At 49.2% G+C, this 19,489-nt stretch overlaps 1 protein-coding gene across 1 annotated transcript in view; it reads left to right on the top strand.

The window, feature by feature from the left end:
* GRID1 (glutamate ionotropic receptor delta type subunit 1) overlaps positions 1-19,489 on the top strand; it is a 760,849-nt gene that overhangs the window by 740,594 nt on the left and 766 nt on the right. The window contains exons 14-15 of the mRNA XM_081074063.1: positions 3,007-3,173; positions 9,468-9,708. Coding sequence (XP_080930189.1) covers positions 3,007-3,173; positions 9,468-9,708 — 408 coding nt within the window. The remainder of the gene's footprint in view (positions 1-3,006; positions 3,174-9,467; positions 9,709-19,489) is intronic.

Below are 19,489 nucleotides of genomic sequence, written 5' to 3'. Positions count from 1 at the left end.
AATATAAATAAGAAATGAAAATGTCTCAAAGTGGGAGAGGTCTCTGACATGGAGTTGAGGGGACGGAAAGTGGAGGGAGAGGGGTAGAAAAGTCTTCCCAGTGGAAGAAGGGAATAGATAAGAGGCGGAGCCCACAGAGGAGGAGGCTGGACCTGGGAGCAAAATGGTGGAAATTCTCAGACTCAAGAAATGAAGAGGATGAGCTTATGATACGAGGGAAGAGAAAGAGGAAATTCTGGGCTCTCCTGGAGGCAGATGTTGGATATATCTGGCATCCCCTACATATGAAGAAGCCAGAGCTTTTGAATAATAGGCAGCACGGAATAAGACGGTGGATAAGTAATTATCAGAGGCCACATGTAAAACTGGTTCTGATCCTACAAGGAAGAGGCACATCTTACAAGTTTTTGCGGGGGCTGGAGCTCATTCTGCATGGGGGCAAAAAGAGGGTCTCTGTAAAGGGGATGTAGCCATGATGGTTGCGCTTCTTATAGCTGGCATCTGACCTGTTCCTAAGAACATAGTCAGACCAAAGAAGCCCTCTGTCTCACACAGTGTCTGTGACAATGCAGAAAAGTCTGGGGAGACCTCTGCAAGGTCCTGAAAGTTTTTGTGGAAACTGATGAAGTTGGGAAGTCCAGGGGAGATCTTGGTACTGCATTTTCCTCAGTGTGGAGCTAAGAGAGGAGGAAGCTCTGGGATGCTGAGAAAGTGGGGAAGGGATGTCGGTGATGGAGAGTGTGGCATGAGACTAGAGTCCCATGCAGTTGGAGCTTCTGATTTGGCCCACATACAAGACATGGTACGAAGGCCTCTCCCGGTCCTCCCCGTTCTGGCATTGTCAGGGAGATTGGAGATCAGCACATGCTTCTTGAAACAGACATAAGAAATACAATAGTAAATTTAGTGCCTGATTACAAATTGGAAATTGAGGAGCTGGGGTCATTCAGCATCTCAAGAAGGAGAACTACTTTCCCCTCTCTCCTTTGCTGCCTTCCCGATTAGGGATTTGCAGCTGAGACATTGCCAGCATCTCTTCCACATTATCTGTCTTTTGAGCTTAGGCCAGCAGGACTATAAATGCAGCTTCTTTTATGCGACTGTGCTCACCTGTCACTTAGCCCAAACTGGAGTCACAGATGCTTGTGTCTTGAAGAAATCTAAGTGCCCCATTCAGATGGCTAGACTTTTGTCAGAGTCCGTTTCTACTCCATCTGGTCCAGTTTCTTTTTTATTTTTTTCCTTTTTGGAATATCACTTGAAAGGTAGATGTGAACCTGATCTTAATTCTTCCTTCAACATGACATGCCCTTTTGAAATCGTACAAATAACAATGTCTGATTGTCATGTTGAATTGTGAGCATGGATATAAAATGCTCCAAAGTCAGGCTAACACCAAATATTAGGTCATAAGTCAACATTTTGCTGAGAAACTCGGTAACTTAAGAGTTTGAAAATGTATAACTTTTCATGAAGAAACTTGTTTGTCAGCAGGACAAAAATTTCAAAGACTGTTATCTTTCTGTGTGGCGGGAGAGAAATGGGTGTACGGGTAATTTTGTAACCTGGGTCAAAGTCCTTTAGGGACTTTTGAAATGGGCCTGGCCAATTTCAAGGACTGAGGATTTGATGTAATACTTGAATTGCTTCCTGAGGTGAAAGTCAATGGGTGGTACAAGTGTGTCATTTCTTACAAGGTCGTTGTGCAAAACTGAATAGCTAGGAGCAGCCTGTTTCTGCCAGGGAATGCCATATTCTGCCCACAAATTCTTCTGATCGAAAAGTTCTGAGGAGAAAATGAGCCACGTTGGCTCGTGGGCTCTTAGGGTCCCAAGAGAACTCAGATCTGACTGGCTTCATCTAAACAGCCATGGCACTCTGGAAAGTCTCAGTGGATATGAAGACGCAACTGAATAAAGGAAGGAGACAGGAACATACCTTCGACAACACCATAAAGCCTGTAGCTTGTCAGCTTGGCCATCTGTTGTCTGTAACGTTTCAGCCTGGCCACCAAGCCCAGACTGAGGTCTTTCTAACATCTCATGGGAGTTGTGGTCAGAGGGGGTGGGGAATCAAAGAAGCATGTGCTCACTATAGAAATAACAGCAGAAACTTTGCTGCATGAAGAGCATTATGCTTACTTTTACGCTGGCCAAGTGACAATGCCTAGTTTGCATCTCCTTCCAGAAAACAAAGCAGCACACTTTTTTTCTGAGTGCCCAAAGTCTGGGCACAATCAGAGTTCTGGCTCGGGATAGAATTGAGTGTCTTCTATGAATGGGTGGAGTGGAGTAGGATTTTAGCTGTGGCTGCCGGGACATTCCTGGTGGAATAATGAAGCATTGCATTGACAAAGACGGTGACACCAGAAACCTGATCCTGTGCATGTACACATCCATGTGCGCATGCACATGTATACTTGTATGTGGATGTGCTTGTGCGTGCGCGTATGGATGTGCTCATTCTTGTGTGTGCAGGGCAAAGCGGGTAGCAGCAACCTAGCCTGGCCCCGTGATCATCAGGACCCTCTCCTTAACGGGGTCTTCCCCAGGCCTTGCACATTCACGATTTAGACATTAAGTTGGGGCCACTGAATTTAGGGCCACCGCCCACGTTCAGCCTACCCAGGGCTCAGTCAAATTCCAAGTAGGAATGTTAAATGGATACTATTGTGATCCCCCTAAATATCTGGTTGGAAGAATCTCAGTTCCTTGGGGTCAGCCTTTCTGCAGGCTCCAAGGTGAGCCTGCTAATAGGGACATAGATCCACGCCCCTGTGAGACGTGCTGCACTGGAGCCTACGAGGCAGCATCACGTCCTTTCCTGTCTAACCACAGCGGTGGACTTTGTACACCCGAAAATCAGAGGAGAGTGTGCTGTGCTGGCTGGTGCGCAGAAGGACCATTTAGGAGGGTCCCTCAAATCCCACCATGGAGATACCTCACTGCTTGAAGCTAATACAGCAGGCCAGGCCTGCCTGACTTCGTGGTGATTTTGGTCTTTCAGGCAAAGAAGGGGAACTATGCCTTTCTGTGGGATGTGGCCGTGGTGGAGTATGCAGCCCTGACGGACGACGACTGCTCTGTGACTGTCATCAGCAACAGCGTCAGCAGCAAGGGCTATGGGATCGCCCTGCAGCATGGCAGCCCCTACCGGGACCTCTTCTCCCAGAGGTAGGCCCAGCAGCCACCTGTGCTGGGGTTGGAGGGTACCCTCTTCTTAGGAGAGAAGAGCCAACGCCAACTCGTTTATTCATCACAGTCTCCTCAGCACGAGACTATGTACCAGTACTTGCTCCTCCCCCACCCCCAACTCGTCCCGTGCCAGGTGCTGGGATAAGGAAGAAGAAGTATGTGGTCCTTTCCCATGAAGGTGTATAGTCTTGGTGGGAACTGTGATGTGAGCAGGCAAAGTCAGCACAGGGCAGTAAGTGTGACAGATAGGATATTCTGGGGGTGGAGGCAGGCCTGTGAACAAACCCAGGAGACCAGGGAGGACTTCCCAGAAGAGGTGACACCTGAGGCCTGAAGGATGAGTAGGAGTCAGCCAGTCATTTAAAATTAAATGAACAATTAATTGGCTCTGGCAAGGGCCCAATAGTTACTTCTTAAAATAAATGCAACATGGGAAGAGTCAATGTGGAGACTTGAAAAAAAAGTGGGGCCAGAGAAGTAGAAGGACTCCAGAGTCATCAGTACCTGGGCCAGGGGGGCAGATGCTGTCTACCGGAATTGGGAGGGGCCTGGTCCTCTTCACCTGCGTCTTCCCCATCCTCCCCAGATCAGCTTCCTGGTAACTAACACTAGCAAATGGTAGGCATGTTGGGGAAGTGGGCAGAGGGCTGGATAAGCAGGAGTATTCAGCGTAAAGCAAGGCAAACAGATACTCTCCACCGGAAATGAGTACAGTGTCTAGTTTGCTTCCGTGTGATGTTCTGGTACGAGTCCGTCTTTGAGCCTATTTTCTCTGTTCCCTGGGGCATCATCAACTTTCCAAGTGCTCTCTGTCTGGACACCTGGCCAACCTCCTTGAGAAGAATAGTCTCCCATCGTCCTACCCCTGTTCACTGCCACAAGAGCTTACCTTAGTCCTTGACTAGGTGACCTGGCCTCCCCAGAGAGGGTGGAAGTGAAGAGCACAGGTAAGCTCAGTGGCCTTTTCCCAGTAACTAGCCTGCTAACAAGGGCTGCTGTCCTCAGAGATAGCGAAGTCTTGGGTCCTCTGTGACATGACATCCTGGGGGGTGAAGAGGGCATAACTATAGAGCCCAGAGAGGAGTCCCTAAGCACAGGCTCTGTCTTGGTCTACCAAAATCCAAAATGTGGCAGACATATCCATCCAGGTGAAAAGGTGAACACCTGCCCAGGTTTAGGGGCAAACCCCAGTTGCCTGATTAACACATTCATTCCAGCACTGAAGACCATCCATTTGGAGGGGAAGGAGTCATCAGAGAGCATCAGTTTAATGTCCCAAAGGTCTCAGAGGGTAACTGACCCCTGGGGTCGCTCAGCCAGCTACTGGCAGAGTTGGAAGAAGAAGGCAAGTCCGCTGAGCCCTCCTTCTGTGCTCTGAGCCCCATCACCTCCCTTTTCCTACCTCCTAGAGCTTAAGTGGGATCTTCCCATCTTGAGCACCTGAGCCTACACCCAATCCGGGAAAAGCCGAGGAGTGGGGCCTGTGACTCATCCATTCAGAGGCTTGTTTGCAAAACTGGGGAAAGGGGTAGAACTAATTAAGTTAAATGAGGCTTTTGGGCTTTCTCTAGGTTTTAATCAAGTACACATTCTGTGCCTCCCTTTGCTCCCTGGAGCAGAGAGAACTGACAAGAGAGAAGAAGGAGTCGTGATTTATCAATTGCTCAGATTAAAGGCATGAAGAAAGAATGGCTTCTCTCCAGGTGCATAATACACTGGTGTTCTTGAGGTTTACCCCAGTAGGTTTTCTGAGACAGAAGGCTCAGGGCATTCCACAGCCCATCAACCTGTGAGCATCTCTCTGGAACAGATGGTCAGGGAGTTAGTGGGGCCAACGCAGCAGCAGCAGCAGCAGCACCAGACAGCTAATGTGCCCCAAGACAGAGCTCACAGAAGCACAGGGTCCCCGCAAAGGAAGCTTAGTCCCTATGCACTCGCCCTGCTCCACGATCTGAAAGTCTGCTGAAGTGAGCATTGAAGCACAGGAGAGAGGAGAGAGCTTGGTTCCCAGCTGGATGGTCAATGGAGTCAGGGCAGTGAGGATCTCCAATGAGGTCAGAGGGAGACCTGAGAGTACTCAACCTGGAGAAGGAGATGAATTGGGAGAGGGTGCTAGTTCACCCCAATATCGTAAGACTTTCTGGGTGCACAAGGAATTTGACGTCCTTTGCATGGCTCCAGAGTGCAATGGACCAGGGCCAGTGTTGGGTTGTGGGTCCCAGGGGGCAGGCTTGCCTGCCACAGGCCTGTGCCTTATGATGCTTGCTCACTGTGAGGCTCTATTCAAAGTTTCTCCCAGTGGAGACCCTGTGGACTGCTGCCCCGACTCCGTGGGTCACCACAAAGAAAAGTAGCCTGTTCAGTTTCCTTGGTATTCTGGCAAGAAATGATTTATTACTGTTTACTTTCATCAGAAGTCCGTGTGCTCTGTGACTTGCAGGTACATGTCCCCAGTGCACCGTGCTGGCCTCCCGAAGTATTGTCATCTGTCTCTGTGACGTGTGGAGCCCCTCCTGGGTTGGATGTGTCCTCCCGTCCTGGCCTGGGCAGATGGGTGTCTACTTGCGGGGCTGCTCAGACCTCACATTGCCCATTCACTGCTGCCAATGGTTCTTTTCGAGGCTCTGTTGCAGGCGCCTACAGAACTGTGAGCTGTCCCCAGTTAAGGCATGCCTGAGAGGAGCAAAAGGCAGGCCCAGGAGGCAATGTGCCATGCCATTTACAGAAAACGGGTCCCGTGTACATAGCAAATCCCAGGCTTATCTGGAACTGCGGTGACCTTCTTTCCCTTCATCCTGGGAACTAAGCTATTTCTTTGAATGAGGATGTGCCTTCCGGCTTTGGCAGAGGACAGGGTCTATGGACTACAGCTGTGTGTGGCTGAGGCTGAGAACTATCGCCCATTTGTGGACCATCGCGTGCCGAGTGGGCATTCAATAAATGTTCAGCGACTCGATAGCCGTTTATAGAGTACCTACTGTGTAGCAGGCTCCACAGCTATTGACTGGAGGAAAGCACCTGCAATTATATCTGTCTGGAAAAGAGAACAACGGGCTTCAGGAGGTGGCCGTTATTGCTCTGGCTTCCTCATAAGCGGTATAGGTTATGATGGTGTGCGTTAGTTTAGCCTCGTTTTAGGACTCATTTTGTTCCTGTGACTTGTTTTATCTTTCCTCAGTTGCTTACATTTAAATTTTCTTTTTGATTTGATTTTTATTTTATTCGTTGTTTTCCTATAAATTGCCTTACAGTCTTCCTAGAATAATATTGGACATAAAAAATACATGCAGTTCTAAACAGCAGCAAAAAGAGATGCATCAGCAAAATTAAGCAGCCTTCCTGATACTGTCGTCAGCAAGCAGAAGAGTGGGGGTCTGGCCCCACAGCCATACTTGGGCCAGAGTCTCACCATCCCTGAGGCCAGAACCTGACTCTCAGAGAGCAGGCCGACTGCACTTAGCGGCCTGGTGTTCTGGAAAGGGCATGGCCTCCCAGGTCAGCATGACCCAGTTCTGAAGAGGAGCTTTACCGCTTTCTAATTGCAACCACTTTCTAATGGGCAAGTCGGTTGCAATAGATTTTGAGCCTCCAGTCTACAATAGGTAAAACAGACATAGTAGAACCTACTTTGCAGGCTGTTCTGAGGATGAAAAGAATGTAGATTGATCAGCCCCCTCCATGTTCTCAGTAAAAGGCAGCGCATTTTACTGAGTCCCTACTGGACTGTAGGGCTGCTGGTCAATATGGTCGTCAGATTGCGACCAGAGTATCAACCAGCTCGGATGGAGCTCTTATTACTTGCCAGATCACGGGCTGAGTGGTCTGCATGTGTTCCCTCTTTTCGTTTTGTCACAATCATTCTGTGAGGTAGGTGCATTTATTATGATCTCAGATTTTAGTGATGAGAGCGCTAAAGCTGAGAGGTTTCATAACAGGGCTCCGGTGATGGCAGAGCCCGGGTTAGAGCTGACATCGCACAGAGCAGAATCTGTGCCAATAAACGCGATGCTCAGCTGTCTCTCCATGGTGAGTCAGTACTTCGATCACGATCACGAGTCTTCTTGACGGCCCTGAGGTCCTGCATATCCCGCCCTGGATTCTTGTAACTGCCGGAGGCCCAGCCTGCTTGGTCCAGCCAGCAGAGACTTAATTAATGGCTAGTCATCATGAGCCAGTGGACGTACAGACGTGAAGCTTCCCTAACATGTCCTAAGCCACACGGAGGTAGTGGGACACTACAGCTGCCCAGATAATCAGGGGATATCCATGTGAGAGACCTATGGCCTCAGCGGATACTGAGGATGAGCCCACGCCACATAAATGCAACATGTGAATCATGGGTTTGTCTCAAGGACCAAGCTCCTAGCTGTGCAGCCACATGCCAAGTCTTTTGTGCTGGTCTGTACCCTGGGAACTTAATGGACTTTATCTAATTATCTCACTATGGCCATGTTAGTTTAGGTCCATTTTCAATATTCAGTGAATATATTCACACATTTATTGATGCAACAAACATCCACTGATAGCCCAAGGTGTGCTGGCCACTGTGCTTGCTCAGCAGAAAACATGGAGAGTAAAACACAGCCCCTGTCCCAAAGGATCAGTGCACGTAGTGGGGATCATGGGACTATGTGGCCAAGATGAGGAAGCCGAGGTTAACAGGGCAAGTCACTTGTCTGGGGACAGCCAGCTGACATCTGGTGCTTACGAAGCCTCCTGTTTGCACTGAGTCAGGCTGTTCCCAGCCATCGAGAGGCCATGCTGTGCTGGACCCCTGATGCCCACAGGTCAGGGAACCTCCTCCAGGCTGTCACCCTCCCTGTCCACCAGTCACAGCCTGTGCACACAGCTGGCCTGCAATGCAAACCCAGGGCAGAGACTGCTCAACTGACCAGTTGGCAGTGAGTTTCTCTTGGCTCTAAAGAACCACTGCTGTCAAACTGTATACCCAGAGGGCTCAGAGAGGTCCAGAAGGTGCTGTCAGCTGAACACATTGCCAGAGACTGGGCTTAAAGAGCCCCCTCCCCAAATGGAAAAGCTTGGATGTGAGGAGCCGGGAGGCCACCAGCTACACTAGCTCACTGCTCAGACCCCGGGGTTTTAGAGGGAGCCCTTAAAACACCACAGCAAAGGAAAACTGCCATCCAGCCACCTGGGGAATATGAGAGCAGAGGGGTTGCCCCCTCTTTGGACACAGGATAAAACACAAACTCCCTCCCGCCCTCTCAGAGCCCATGTTCTTGGCTCTGCCTGCTCTGACTCTTCCTCTCACTGTCCTTCTCACGCTCCACTCCGCAGTCTCACGGGCCACATGTTAGCTTCTCAGACATCCGGGCATTTACCCCAGATGAGACTTTCAAACATGGGTCTTGTCTCACGGAGGTTCTTCCTTCTCCTCGTTGAATGCTAACCCTGCCAGCCTCAAAGTGACTGGCAAGATATTTCATCGCTCTCTGTCTCAGTTTCCTTCTGTGTAAAAATGGAAAAAGGGAAGTAACCATCTCTAAGGGTTGACATGAGCGTGACACACTATTTGTCAAGCACTTAGGAGACTTCTTGACACGCAGAACGTGCGAGGTGATAGGGAGCTATTTCATGACTAACCATCCTTCAGGTTTCCACGGACCTCTCACCTCCTTGAGGAGGTCATCTCTCCAGTCTGGGCCACCCTCCCTATATACCAGTTCCTAGCCCCGTGCTCCTTTTGGTGTATTGATCACAGCTTGTCTCCACATCGAATTCTTTTAATGTTCGTGTGTGTGTCTCTACAGTATAAGCTCAGCAATGTTGAGCATTGTACTTGGCCCAACGCAGAGGCCCCTTTAATGGAATGAATGAATGATGTGGTGAATTGTAGTGGGAGAGACGTATTGAAGTTTGAAAGAGAAGCGTGAGTGTCCTAAGTCTGAGTGTGTCCCTCGTTCATTTCTGGATTTCCTGGTTTCATGCTCAGAGTTTGCCGTAGGATTCCATGTGAAGGGTCCTTGTGTGCTTTGTGATTGGACTTTCTCCATGGACAGTGGGACTGGCCGGGAGAGGGCGTCGAGGCTTTTGAGAAGGAGAGTGAGAAAACCCAGTGTGGATTTTGGGAAGAGCACTCTGCTTGTGGGAGTGAACGGATTGGGAGGGGAGCAGCGGCGGATGAGAGCTGCTGTGATGGTTCAGCGTTATCTGTGTGGGGGGTGGGCAGCATGGTGGGGAAGGGGCCAGGGACCCCTGTGGGGGTGTGTTGATGAGGCCAGCGGTTTGGCTCATGTGGGTTGTATCTTGTAGGATCCTGGAGCTGCAAAACACTGGGGACCTGGATGTGCTGAAGCAGAAGTGGTGGCCGCACACAGGCCGCTGCGACCTCAGCAGCCACGCCAGCGCCCAGGCCGACGGCAAGTCCCTCAAACTGCACAGCTTCGCCGGCGTCTTCTGCATCCTGGCGATCGGCCTCCTCCTTGCCTGCCTGGTGGCCGCCCTGGAGTTGTGGTGGAATAGCAACCGCTGCCACCAGGAGACCCCCAAAGAGGTCCGTGCCCGGGGTCCTGCTTCTGCTTTCTGCAGCCTAGAGGCAGGAGAGTCCCACTCGGCCACTCGGCAGGTGGTTTTCTTCCAGTTAGTATTTACCCAAGTCCCTTGTCTGGAGCAACACTGTTTCATAGTGGGGGATGGTGTTGTCATTGTATCTTGGTTTTAAAGCCACAGGACAAATGTAAGGGGCATTTTCATGCTTGAACAAAGTGCCAAGGTACCAGCCGTGGCCACTGAAGTCCCGATTTTGACTGTAGAGTGGGTACAGCATGGGCAGCGCCAGAGAGCCCTTTCCCACCCCCACCATCCCTGTGCCTCCACCCTGACCTGGAGACACCAACTGTAGGGTAAGAGAGGAGACCAGATTCCTTCCTGTTTCTCTGTGCTTCTCCCCAAGGGCCATGGGGACTGCTGTCCCAGCACATGATGGGGGACCGGCCCCTGCCCATCCCATCATCCCTTCCTTCTTCTCTCGCTCCTCCTTGTAAGGCTTAGCCTTGCCCACTTTCCTCCAGCCATACCCAGCGCAGGGAACACTGTGGCTCCGTCCAGAGTCCAGGTTCTGGGCGAAACTCCCTTCCTGATTCTGCCCTCGACACTTTCTTTTCATCCTGTGTTTGCTCTTTTTCAAGCTCTTTATTTATTTCATTTTTTAAATATGAAGTCTTCATTAAGGTCCACCTGCAGACAAATCCTCTAAGGCAGGGTGGCAAGGAATGTTGTTTGGTGGCGCTGCTCCCCTGGCAGAAACCTACACACAGGCATCCCAGCACAAGGCCGGCCACTCCATCAGAGGGCTGGCACTGTGGGCCACATACACCTCAGCTACTTCTAGAATCACAGCTCCACGTATGGTTTATGTGGCAACAACAGATACACATTTCAAACAAGAGGAGTAAAGTAACCAGCGCCAAATCCAAAGAGACAGCGCAGGCCATGGCCACCATCTCTGGCACCTGGAGACACTGGTCACACCCCGTACATCAGTCTGTGGTGGAGCCCCTGGGAGGGGTGGGGTGAGGACACACTCTTCACTCATACCAGGCAGTGAGCTCCCTGTCATCACACTTAGGTTTCGCTGGAAGGAGCTTGCTGTTTGATTCAGTATGTCAGAAATGTTCGGGGGACATTTTCTTCTCATACCTTCTGTATTCCTCCAAGTAAGGAAATGCAAGACCTGCGTCTCTCACAGCCTTGGTGTCTCTCCTATCACCCCTGGACCACAGGATGGAAGGAAGGAGATACTTAAGAAAGAAATGGTTCCGTCCCAAACTTCTTTTGCTATTAGACAATTTTGTATGAAGTTTCTGGGAATGGCAGTGAATTATTCTGATAAGTAGTTTTATGGAAGAGCCGCAAATATCTCCCTCGGCAGCCTCCCCCTCCTCGCCATGGCCAAGGCACCTTTCATCTGCTTCTCACCACCCAGGTCTATATGCAGAAGCATCAGCTGATAGCCAGGGTGGGGTGGTCCTGGAGCTACTCCTTATGGGACCAGGGAGGACCAGCTCACATTGCATCCAGTCTGTTTTTGTTTGTTTATTTGTGGGTTTTTTGTTGTTGTTGTTGTTGTTTGTTTTTACCTAAGCCCAGAGCCTGATTTTTTTCTGTGCAAATTCCCCTTGGACCAGGACAGCAGGAGAGATTCTCCAGGTTGGCAAGCACTGTGCTGTCATGGAGACGCTGTCTTGGGATGGTGTGGGCAGAGTGGGGACTGGGGGGACACAGGCTCAGGCTCAGCCCTCCAGAATGTCCTTTGTGAGTCAGGTCCAGGGAGAGGCCATCCTTCCCCCGGGATTGGATGTCCGTGTCTGCTTTCAGTCATGTTCCTTCACATCCTCCAGTTTGATGTTTAGAGACAGGCCCAGCCTGGACAGCCCAGAATGAATTGTCAGTGTGTGTGTGTGTGTGTGGTCAGTGTGTGTGTGTGTGTGTGTGAGAGAGAGAGAGAGAGAGAGAGAGAGAGAGAGAGAGAGAGAGAGAGAGAGAGAAGGCAGAGGTGAAAAGAGAGGGAGACAGAGAAAGACCAGGAGACAAAGGGGATGACCTAGCTGAGGGGAACAGCTCCCTTCTTTCCAGGAAAGCATTCTATCTTCCATTCTGACTTCTGCATAAGCCCAGGACCTCAGGCACAAGAGGTGAGGATGAAATACACTGGTCTTGCTTACAAAATGTGGAACTTTCTGCCCAGGCCACCAACCTGCTTCTGGATAAGAATGAGAACACATGCAGAGGCACGTTGGAAAAGCAGTAGCTGCCTTTCCTCCAGCCTCTTTGGGTGTTTCATGGTACAAGAAGGAAATGTTCCATCTTTTTCCTGTCTTTATGGTTTCTGATTTTCCGATGAAGTTTCTCCCTCCCTCTTCTTCTCCCTTTAGTAAGTACACCTGTAGGGACACAGCCCCTGCCCTCAGGGGGCTTACCTCCACATTGGCAGATAGTCCCGAGAAGTCAGCCAGGTTGTCACCATCCTGTTGATCAGAGCTGCCCTGAAGTGAGCAATTGGTCCTATCAAATGCTGAGGGCCCCCCCCCCAGCCAAGGCATGGCAGGGTCCTCAGGGGTAGGGGTACCGGTTTGTGGTGAGTTTAGGGCTTGGGGTTGTTAGAGCTGAGTGTTGAAGGATTGGTATATATCCTAGAGTTGGGATGAGATTGGAAGTTGCCTGTTAGGTGGGGTGAACAGCACGTTATGAAGTTATGACACCTCCCAGAGCCCTGGGCGCTAGAGTATTCGCACCAGCAAGGGGATGGGAGTGGAGGGTGCTGGAGTGAGAAGCAGGGTCTTGCTCTGAAGGACTTCGATGCCAGGGGCTTTGGACCTCATCACTAGGGAGTAGGAACCAGGGAAGGGTTAGAAACAATAGGATTTTAGAAGCATATTTAAAACCTTCAATAAATAATGAGGGTATTGAATTCAAACCAACTTTCTGTTACTCATTGGCTGTGTTTTATGGAGCAGCATTTGCAATTAGGTGCGAATGTCTGGTTCATCTTAGAATGCTTTATTTTGGGGCATTGACCATACTTATTAAGAGCCAGAGACCTGTCTTTGGGTGGAGTCCTAGTCATGTTTAATGGCTTGTGCTGAGATGTCTTCAGAGTTTAGACCCATACTTGAGGAAGAGTAGTACTGTGCATTCAACCCCTTAATATTCATGTGGATTTAAGCTCATATGTTCTTCTGAGGAATCAGATGATTATATAGTTACCCAGTGCAGGTGAGTACACCAAGCTCAGCGGATGCAGTAAAGAGCCACCCACTAGATTTATGGGGGAAGTGGAGTCATTGCTCTGAGAATAAAATATTCATGAAATAAAGATGAGAACTGCACAAATGGGAGATGACATGAGGAGTGAGGGATGAATCATCCATCACTGGGCTGGAAGCTTGGAATTCTTGTGGCTTCCTGCCTAGCCTGCCCTCCCTGGCCCCTGATTCTGCAGCAGACAGGAGCTGACAGAGGCCACCCAGGTAGCAGTGGTAGAGGAGCAGCCGGGCCCCACAGTTGTGGCCAAGGGGCGGCCTCTGTCTACGTCCCCCCACACTGTACTCCTGCTCTCTGTGGAAGGTGTGATCTGAGGGACACTTCCTTTGGCTCGGCACCCTCCCTTGCCTCCACTGTTCTGATGCTTCTTCAAATGCATGTAGAGATTTCTCTCCTGTGCCTTTCCCTCTTTATGCCAACCTCACAGTGTTGCCCTGAGCTTCAAAGAGGGAAGTTGTGCCACGTGCCTTATGCAGCACCTGCCCCATGGGACTTGCTCAGTGAATGGTGGCCAAGGGACTACTCCCTTAAAGGACCTTGTGATGAGACTCTCCGTGAGTCTCTTCAGCACCATTTGAGGGAGGCCTCCTTATCCCTGGGGCAGTGGGACTCAGAAGTGACGTGGGCAAAACTGTTACATGAATGAAGTGTCTGCTACTGGGCCTTCCTTCAGGTGTATACAGGAGCAGGAGTTCCTACCTAGCAGTTCTCAGAGGGTTTGGAGAATGAAGAATGTAACTGAGAATTCTCCCCGGGGCCAGGATCCTGGCTCCTGGCTGGGCATTTGCATCCCCTGAACCCCAGTTTTTCTCTTCTGCTGAAAACTGAGTCTGGCCCAGTGTCTACACACTGCTGGTGTAAGAGTGCTTAGCGTGAGGCTAAGGATAGTAAGTGCATGTCTCAGCCCTTAGCCCAGGATCTTCCAGTAAGAAGGCATGAGCACTTATCCTATATCCGTGTGTATCTCAACAGCAGCTCAGACTTGACACCCCTCTGTAAAAGCCTCTGCCCACCTCCACGGGCCACCTCCCCGTGTATACATTCATGCTGGGGCTGAGTCTGCAGGTACACTAATGGTGTCGCTGCCTGTCTCTTCCGGCACTTCCCACTAAGCGTCCCCATCATTTCACATGGTGTTTGGAACCCTGGAACCTCTCAGTAGGGGATGATGAGTATAACTGAAGTACTGAACAACTTCCATGTGCAGGGACTGAGACAGATGCTTTACCAAGGACATTAGCTCATCTGGTAGTAGGAGCTCAAAAGTATTTATCGAATGAATGAACCAGTCTGGGCTTCTATAAAGAAAACGTTATTCGTGTTAAATTGTTGTGTAAATCATTGCAGCTGGATCAATGGCTTTCAATTCTTGTTGTGCATCAGAGGTGATTAGTCCTGGAGCTTTTTAGAAATACAGATGCTTGGGCTCTCCAAAGGACTATATGAGGTAGAGCTGAACAACTGTAATTCCTAGAAACTCCACATGCGCTTTGTTGTCCTGGCAAGGGTGAAATCACCGTTCTATACCACACTTCCAAGTGGAAATTGAGAACACACAACCCAGGTATGGGAGCTGGGCAGATGTGGGCTCCTATCCCGATATTCCACTTTCCATGGAATTGTGGAACCTTGAACAAGACTCTTCACCCCAAGCCTTGGTTCACCCCGTGGACACCTGTTCCAGTCACTTATGATAGGAAGTGTTCATTAGCTCCCCCTCTCGTTGTCCTCCCTTACAAAATCTGCAGTTGAGCCCATCAGAACTCTTTCCTATCATTCTCTGAAAAACTGCCTATCATCTCCTGAGATCGCTTTACTGACTTAACTTGCAGCTTCTTTGCTCTTACCCAACCTTTCCTCTCAGACTCCCAGGCCAGCCCTTTGGGCAAGTCTTCAGAGCAACACGTGAGATCACATTGATGGTGTTTCTACCAGCCGGTGGGTCTCATTTACCACTTGGTTGGGCTCAAGGATGCCTCCTACAATGCCAGTCATGTGGCAAGTCCCTCAGTACATTTTGTTTCTGCCCAACTTAAATAGGAGCCGTTGGATGCCAAAATCAGTTCTAACGAGTCCCACGTGTGACTGGCTGTTGCATAGATGATAGTTTAGTTAATTACCGTTTTCCAATACACTATATTATTTCCACATTGGTGAACAGTGGCTTAATTACAAAACTTTATCTCTCTGCAAGACTATGCCTGGGAGAGAGTCCCCAGTAACCTCTGTTGGTGCAACTGTCGTCATGTTTAATATGAGGTGAGAAACGCAGAGCTAGAATTCAGCTGGATTCATGGATAAACTTAGTCAGTAAATTTTATGTCATCTTCAGGGATATTTGATTAGATCAGTTACCTACAGTAAATTAATGAAGGCAGCAGCAAGTTTCCAAGTCTCTTTTCAGAGCTGTCATTACCTGGTTGAACACCAAAACCTTGAGATAATGAGGGTATAAACTGATGTAGTTCCCATAAAAAAGTCCATTATTTGAATTTGCATAACATAATAGAATGCCCCATTTTGTCTAAAACATAGATAATTATTCAGATCACCCCTGCGTCTTTCCTTGATCAGGCAGGTTATTTCTTTCTGCCTCCTCTTTCCCTAGTCAGGGGGCCACCAAAAATGATTTAGTGTGTGCCAAATCTGTGGCCCCAGGTGATCCAAGAAGATAGTGCTCCCAGGATTTCCAAACACAGTGGTTTTCTCCAGTTCCCTGCACTTCAGCTCTGGCCCCTAGACAGTTGTGGAAGCAGGAATCTTGGAGGACACGTGGGGAGACTCCGAAACATGCTGCATGTGTTTTCCAGAGAGGATACGGAGGTGTTTGCTTTAGTTCCACTCATTTTCTTCACCAGTGAAACAACAAATACAGGAAACTCATGATGGCACCCCCTTCTTCCAGGGTTTGCTTTGTGTTGGGGCTATCAGCAGGAATAGAATTTGGATAGAATGACGTTCCATTGGTGCAGAGAGGATGAATTTCTTGACTGTCATTCTGGGTGGGAAGGTGCCCCTGGAAAGTTTGGTCAGGTTGTGTGGACATTTTCTCTGCATCCTGACATGCACAGGTATAGGTTAATGAATAATCTCAAGTAGGGGGTGATAACCACTGCACAGCTTTGCAGTCCTTCTTGGAACTGCTTCGTTTGTCCTGAATTTGAGGCAAGAAAAAATATAGATAGATAGAATAAACTGTTGGTTCAAGCTCTTTCTTCCAAAACTGCTACCTCGAGGGTAATTGGGCTATTTCCACAGCCACACTCTGGGTTGGTCTGTATTCTCGAGGCTTTGATGTTACCTGATCAGCTCTTCGCAGCTGCGATTATTATGCTAGATCGGTGCCGCTGCTCTACCGCTGTATAATACTCCTCCCCCACCCTCTCCAAGCCTCCTCCTCCTTGTGCTTCACCGGTGAAGGATTTCATCTCAGAGACCTTTGCTCACATTTTCTTTCAGAGGATTTTGGTTGGTGGGTCTTCCCCCAAAGCTCTCCTTATGTTCCCTGACATCAGGTGGAGAGCTTCTTTCACTTTGTCCCCACTCTCAACTCTCTGTCTCCCTGTGGTCTTCTGTAACAGGAAGTTTTCCATTTTCTATCTCTAGACCCCAGCAAAACGCGGAGCATCTCCTGAACCCTGGCCCAGTGCTCATGTGAATATGAAAAAGAGTCAAGCCCTCTGTTCTAAATGCCAATCCAGAGTGAACCCATCCAGGACTAAGACATTCGCCTCCCACTTTAAGTTAGTCCACTCTTAAACTTTACTTCTTTCCATACCCAGTGGAATCCATAAAGCCCTGAAAGAAAACTAGGAAGGAGGAGAAGGAAAGATTATGCAACTAACCAGTTTTTCCCAGGCCCACTTGGTCATCAGTTTTCCTTCAATGGAAACTAAAGGCTCTGCCAGAAGGGGCACTGAGCTTGCCAACCTTCTTTAAACTTTGCTGGCTGCAAAGAGAAGGAAAAGTTATATTATTAAGCCCCAAGAGTGTCTGAAATTCTCTCTCAGTTTCCCCAGCTTCCAGGCTCTCTAGTACCTGTCTTGTGCCTCTCATACATTTTGAAATGAAAATAGCCCCTAGATACTAATATTTACAGACACAGCTCTGGCAATGACTTTGGTGAATGCAGATGAAGGAGTTGTGTCATGAGCTTATCAGGAGCTCATAGCAGCCATGAGAAGGCCAGTGAAGCAGGCTGGGTGATGGGCAGGAGTCAAGGCTTGTCCAGAGGGCTGAGGGCAAGATCCGGAGGACGGCCATGGAGTAGAAAGTTTGTTGAAGCAGTACTGCTGTAATGGATGGAACATCCACCATTTCTGTCTCTACATCTCTTCGTTCAGGATTCAGATTCAGTTCTAGTGTTCTTGCTTGAGTTGTAGTCCTGCCGTTGGTTTACAGGTGGTTGGGGCACTTGCCAGAATCTTATCCAGGAGGGAAGAAGTAATTTCCCCAAAACAAATAAACCATGGTCTTCTTAGATCAGGTAATTGTTCCTGAGTGGCCCTAAAGCAGCCAATACCCAACGTAACAGTTAAAAATGCTATTAAAAATTACTTCACAGGCAAGAATAAAACCAAAACATAAATAAACCATAAAGAAAAGGTTAATAGAGCTGGATCGACCATGCTGTAAGCTAATTAAGAAGACATTGAATTTGTCTTGTTATATATTTTACAGACTGTTGAATAAATCCGTGAAAGACATTGCATGAATCATATTTACTTGGGTAAAGTAGAAGTCTATTCATCTCCAGCCACTTTCCCCACTTTCACCCATGACATTTGCCACCTAGAGGTTACCTCAGGTCGGAGATGGCCTCCCAGCATCAACCAGCAGAGTTTGGCTATGTGGGGCTTCAGATCACTGGAATCTTGGCTCTGCCCACAGGCTGTGCCAATAATTTCTGATGTCCTTTCCATCAGTGACACCAAGACATGCCCCAGAGTCTCCTCCACCCTCAGTTAAGTTGGATTTCTTATTATCAGGTTTCCTCTGGCCGCGAAAGAATTCTCCATTGTCTTATGGGTGTTGTCAGATTTCTTGTGTGGGGAGAGGTTCTGGGAAAAGACAGCAGGTGTCACACTGGAAGCCAAGCTCTGTGTGCCAGTCATGAACTCAACAAAGGTATGGTGAGAGCAGTGGCCCTGTTTTCTCCATCCCAGGGGATGTTGGGAGCAAGAAGTAAACTGCACAAATGGCTTCCTTGCCTGAGAAAGGCTGGGTTGAGCCTTCACGGGGGTCAGCCACATGTTTGGGCACCCACGTTAGGCGGAACTCAAAGCATGCATTTAGAGTTCCCAATTCCTGGGGGAAATCCCCTCCTTCCAGACCTAGGGGAGCTCAAAGTAGCCATTGCAATGGCCCTTAGATTTGTGTGGTTTCTCCTTTTGAAAGCACGTTCGGGACTTTTCCATTTCTTGGTTTTTCTCAGCACCCTACGAGAATGCGAGGGATAGGTCCTTTGCAGCGTGTGCATGTCAGGCAGCCTGCAGTGCTCTGCATTGCGGTGGCTTCGACCTGGTGCTTGTGTCTGTTGGAGTTGGACATTAGGGAAGTGTCGGCATTGGCATGAGCTTGCCTGGCACATCGCACTCCGGAGGCCTGAAAATAGGACTGCAACTTCTAACACGTCATGGAGGAGCTCTTGTGGCTCCTCTGCTGGGCACCTGGCCTGTGCCCCTCCTCACCGGGGAAACGAGGACGTAGATTACATTGTCTTCTGTTATTAAGGAGCTCTAAAGCAGTTTGATGTCCTTGGTTTATTCTGACATTGTCGACAAGTCATTAAGTTATTTGAAAAGAATGACATTTGTTCTGTTTTCTTTCTTAAGCAAATAACTAAACAAAACAATTTCCCTGATGCCATTCACCATTCGGAGAGATCAGGTGGGAGGGTCACCCATACTGGCAGCCTCAAGGCCTCATGATGCTAGAAAAGTCAGCAGACCCCTGGGAAGTGCCTTTGTTCTCCGTCCCCATCCCTCATCCCCATCTAGGAACCAGGCCCCATGAGCCTTCCAGATAGGGGCGTGCCCCGTCCCTGACATCCCTGGAGGTTTTTCTCAGGGAGAACATGGCCTCAGGGTTAGGCAGGACTTCACTTCCCTACTCCAGACTTCTAAGTGCTGCCTCTGCCTCTCGATGGAGTTGGGATTCTGAGGAGCTCTTGACCTTTCTGAATCCAAGCTTCCTTTGTGTGGAGTGGGGGTGATTACACCAAGTCTTTTGAGCATTATAAATTCTAAATGGTAAATGCATGGGGCACATTAGGGGATCAAAGGTCGTTCCCTTCTATTCCCATAGGACAACTTCCTCCTTCTGTCTCTGCCAGTTCTTCGAAGCATCACTGGATGTGAAGGCAATGATTCTAACTGGAGTGCCGAGGGGAGGCATATGCTGCCAGGGCTGGCTTGCGGGGTCTTTGCTAGCTAGGGGCAGTGTCCTAGGCTACTGGGTTCCCAGAGCTGAGGGCTGGCCATACAGCTGAGGGGACGTGGGAGAAATGGAGG

Source organism: Rhinolophus hipposideros (assembly GCF_964194185.1).
Source record: "Rhinolophus hipposideros genome assembly, chromosome: 15".
Taxonomy (NCBI): Eukaryota; Metazoa; Chordata; class Mammalia; order Chiroptera; family Rhinolophidae; genus Rhinolophus; species Rhinolophus hipposideros.
The sequence above is the reverse complement of the archived record's forward strand: the minus strand, read 5'-3'. Positions and strand labels throughout refer to the sequence as shown.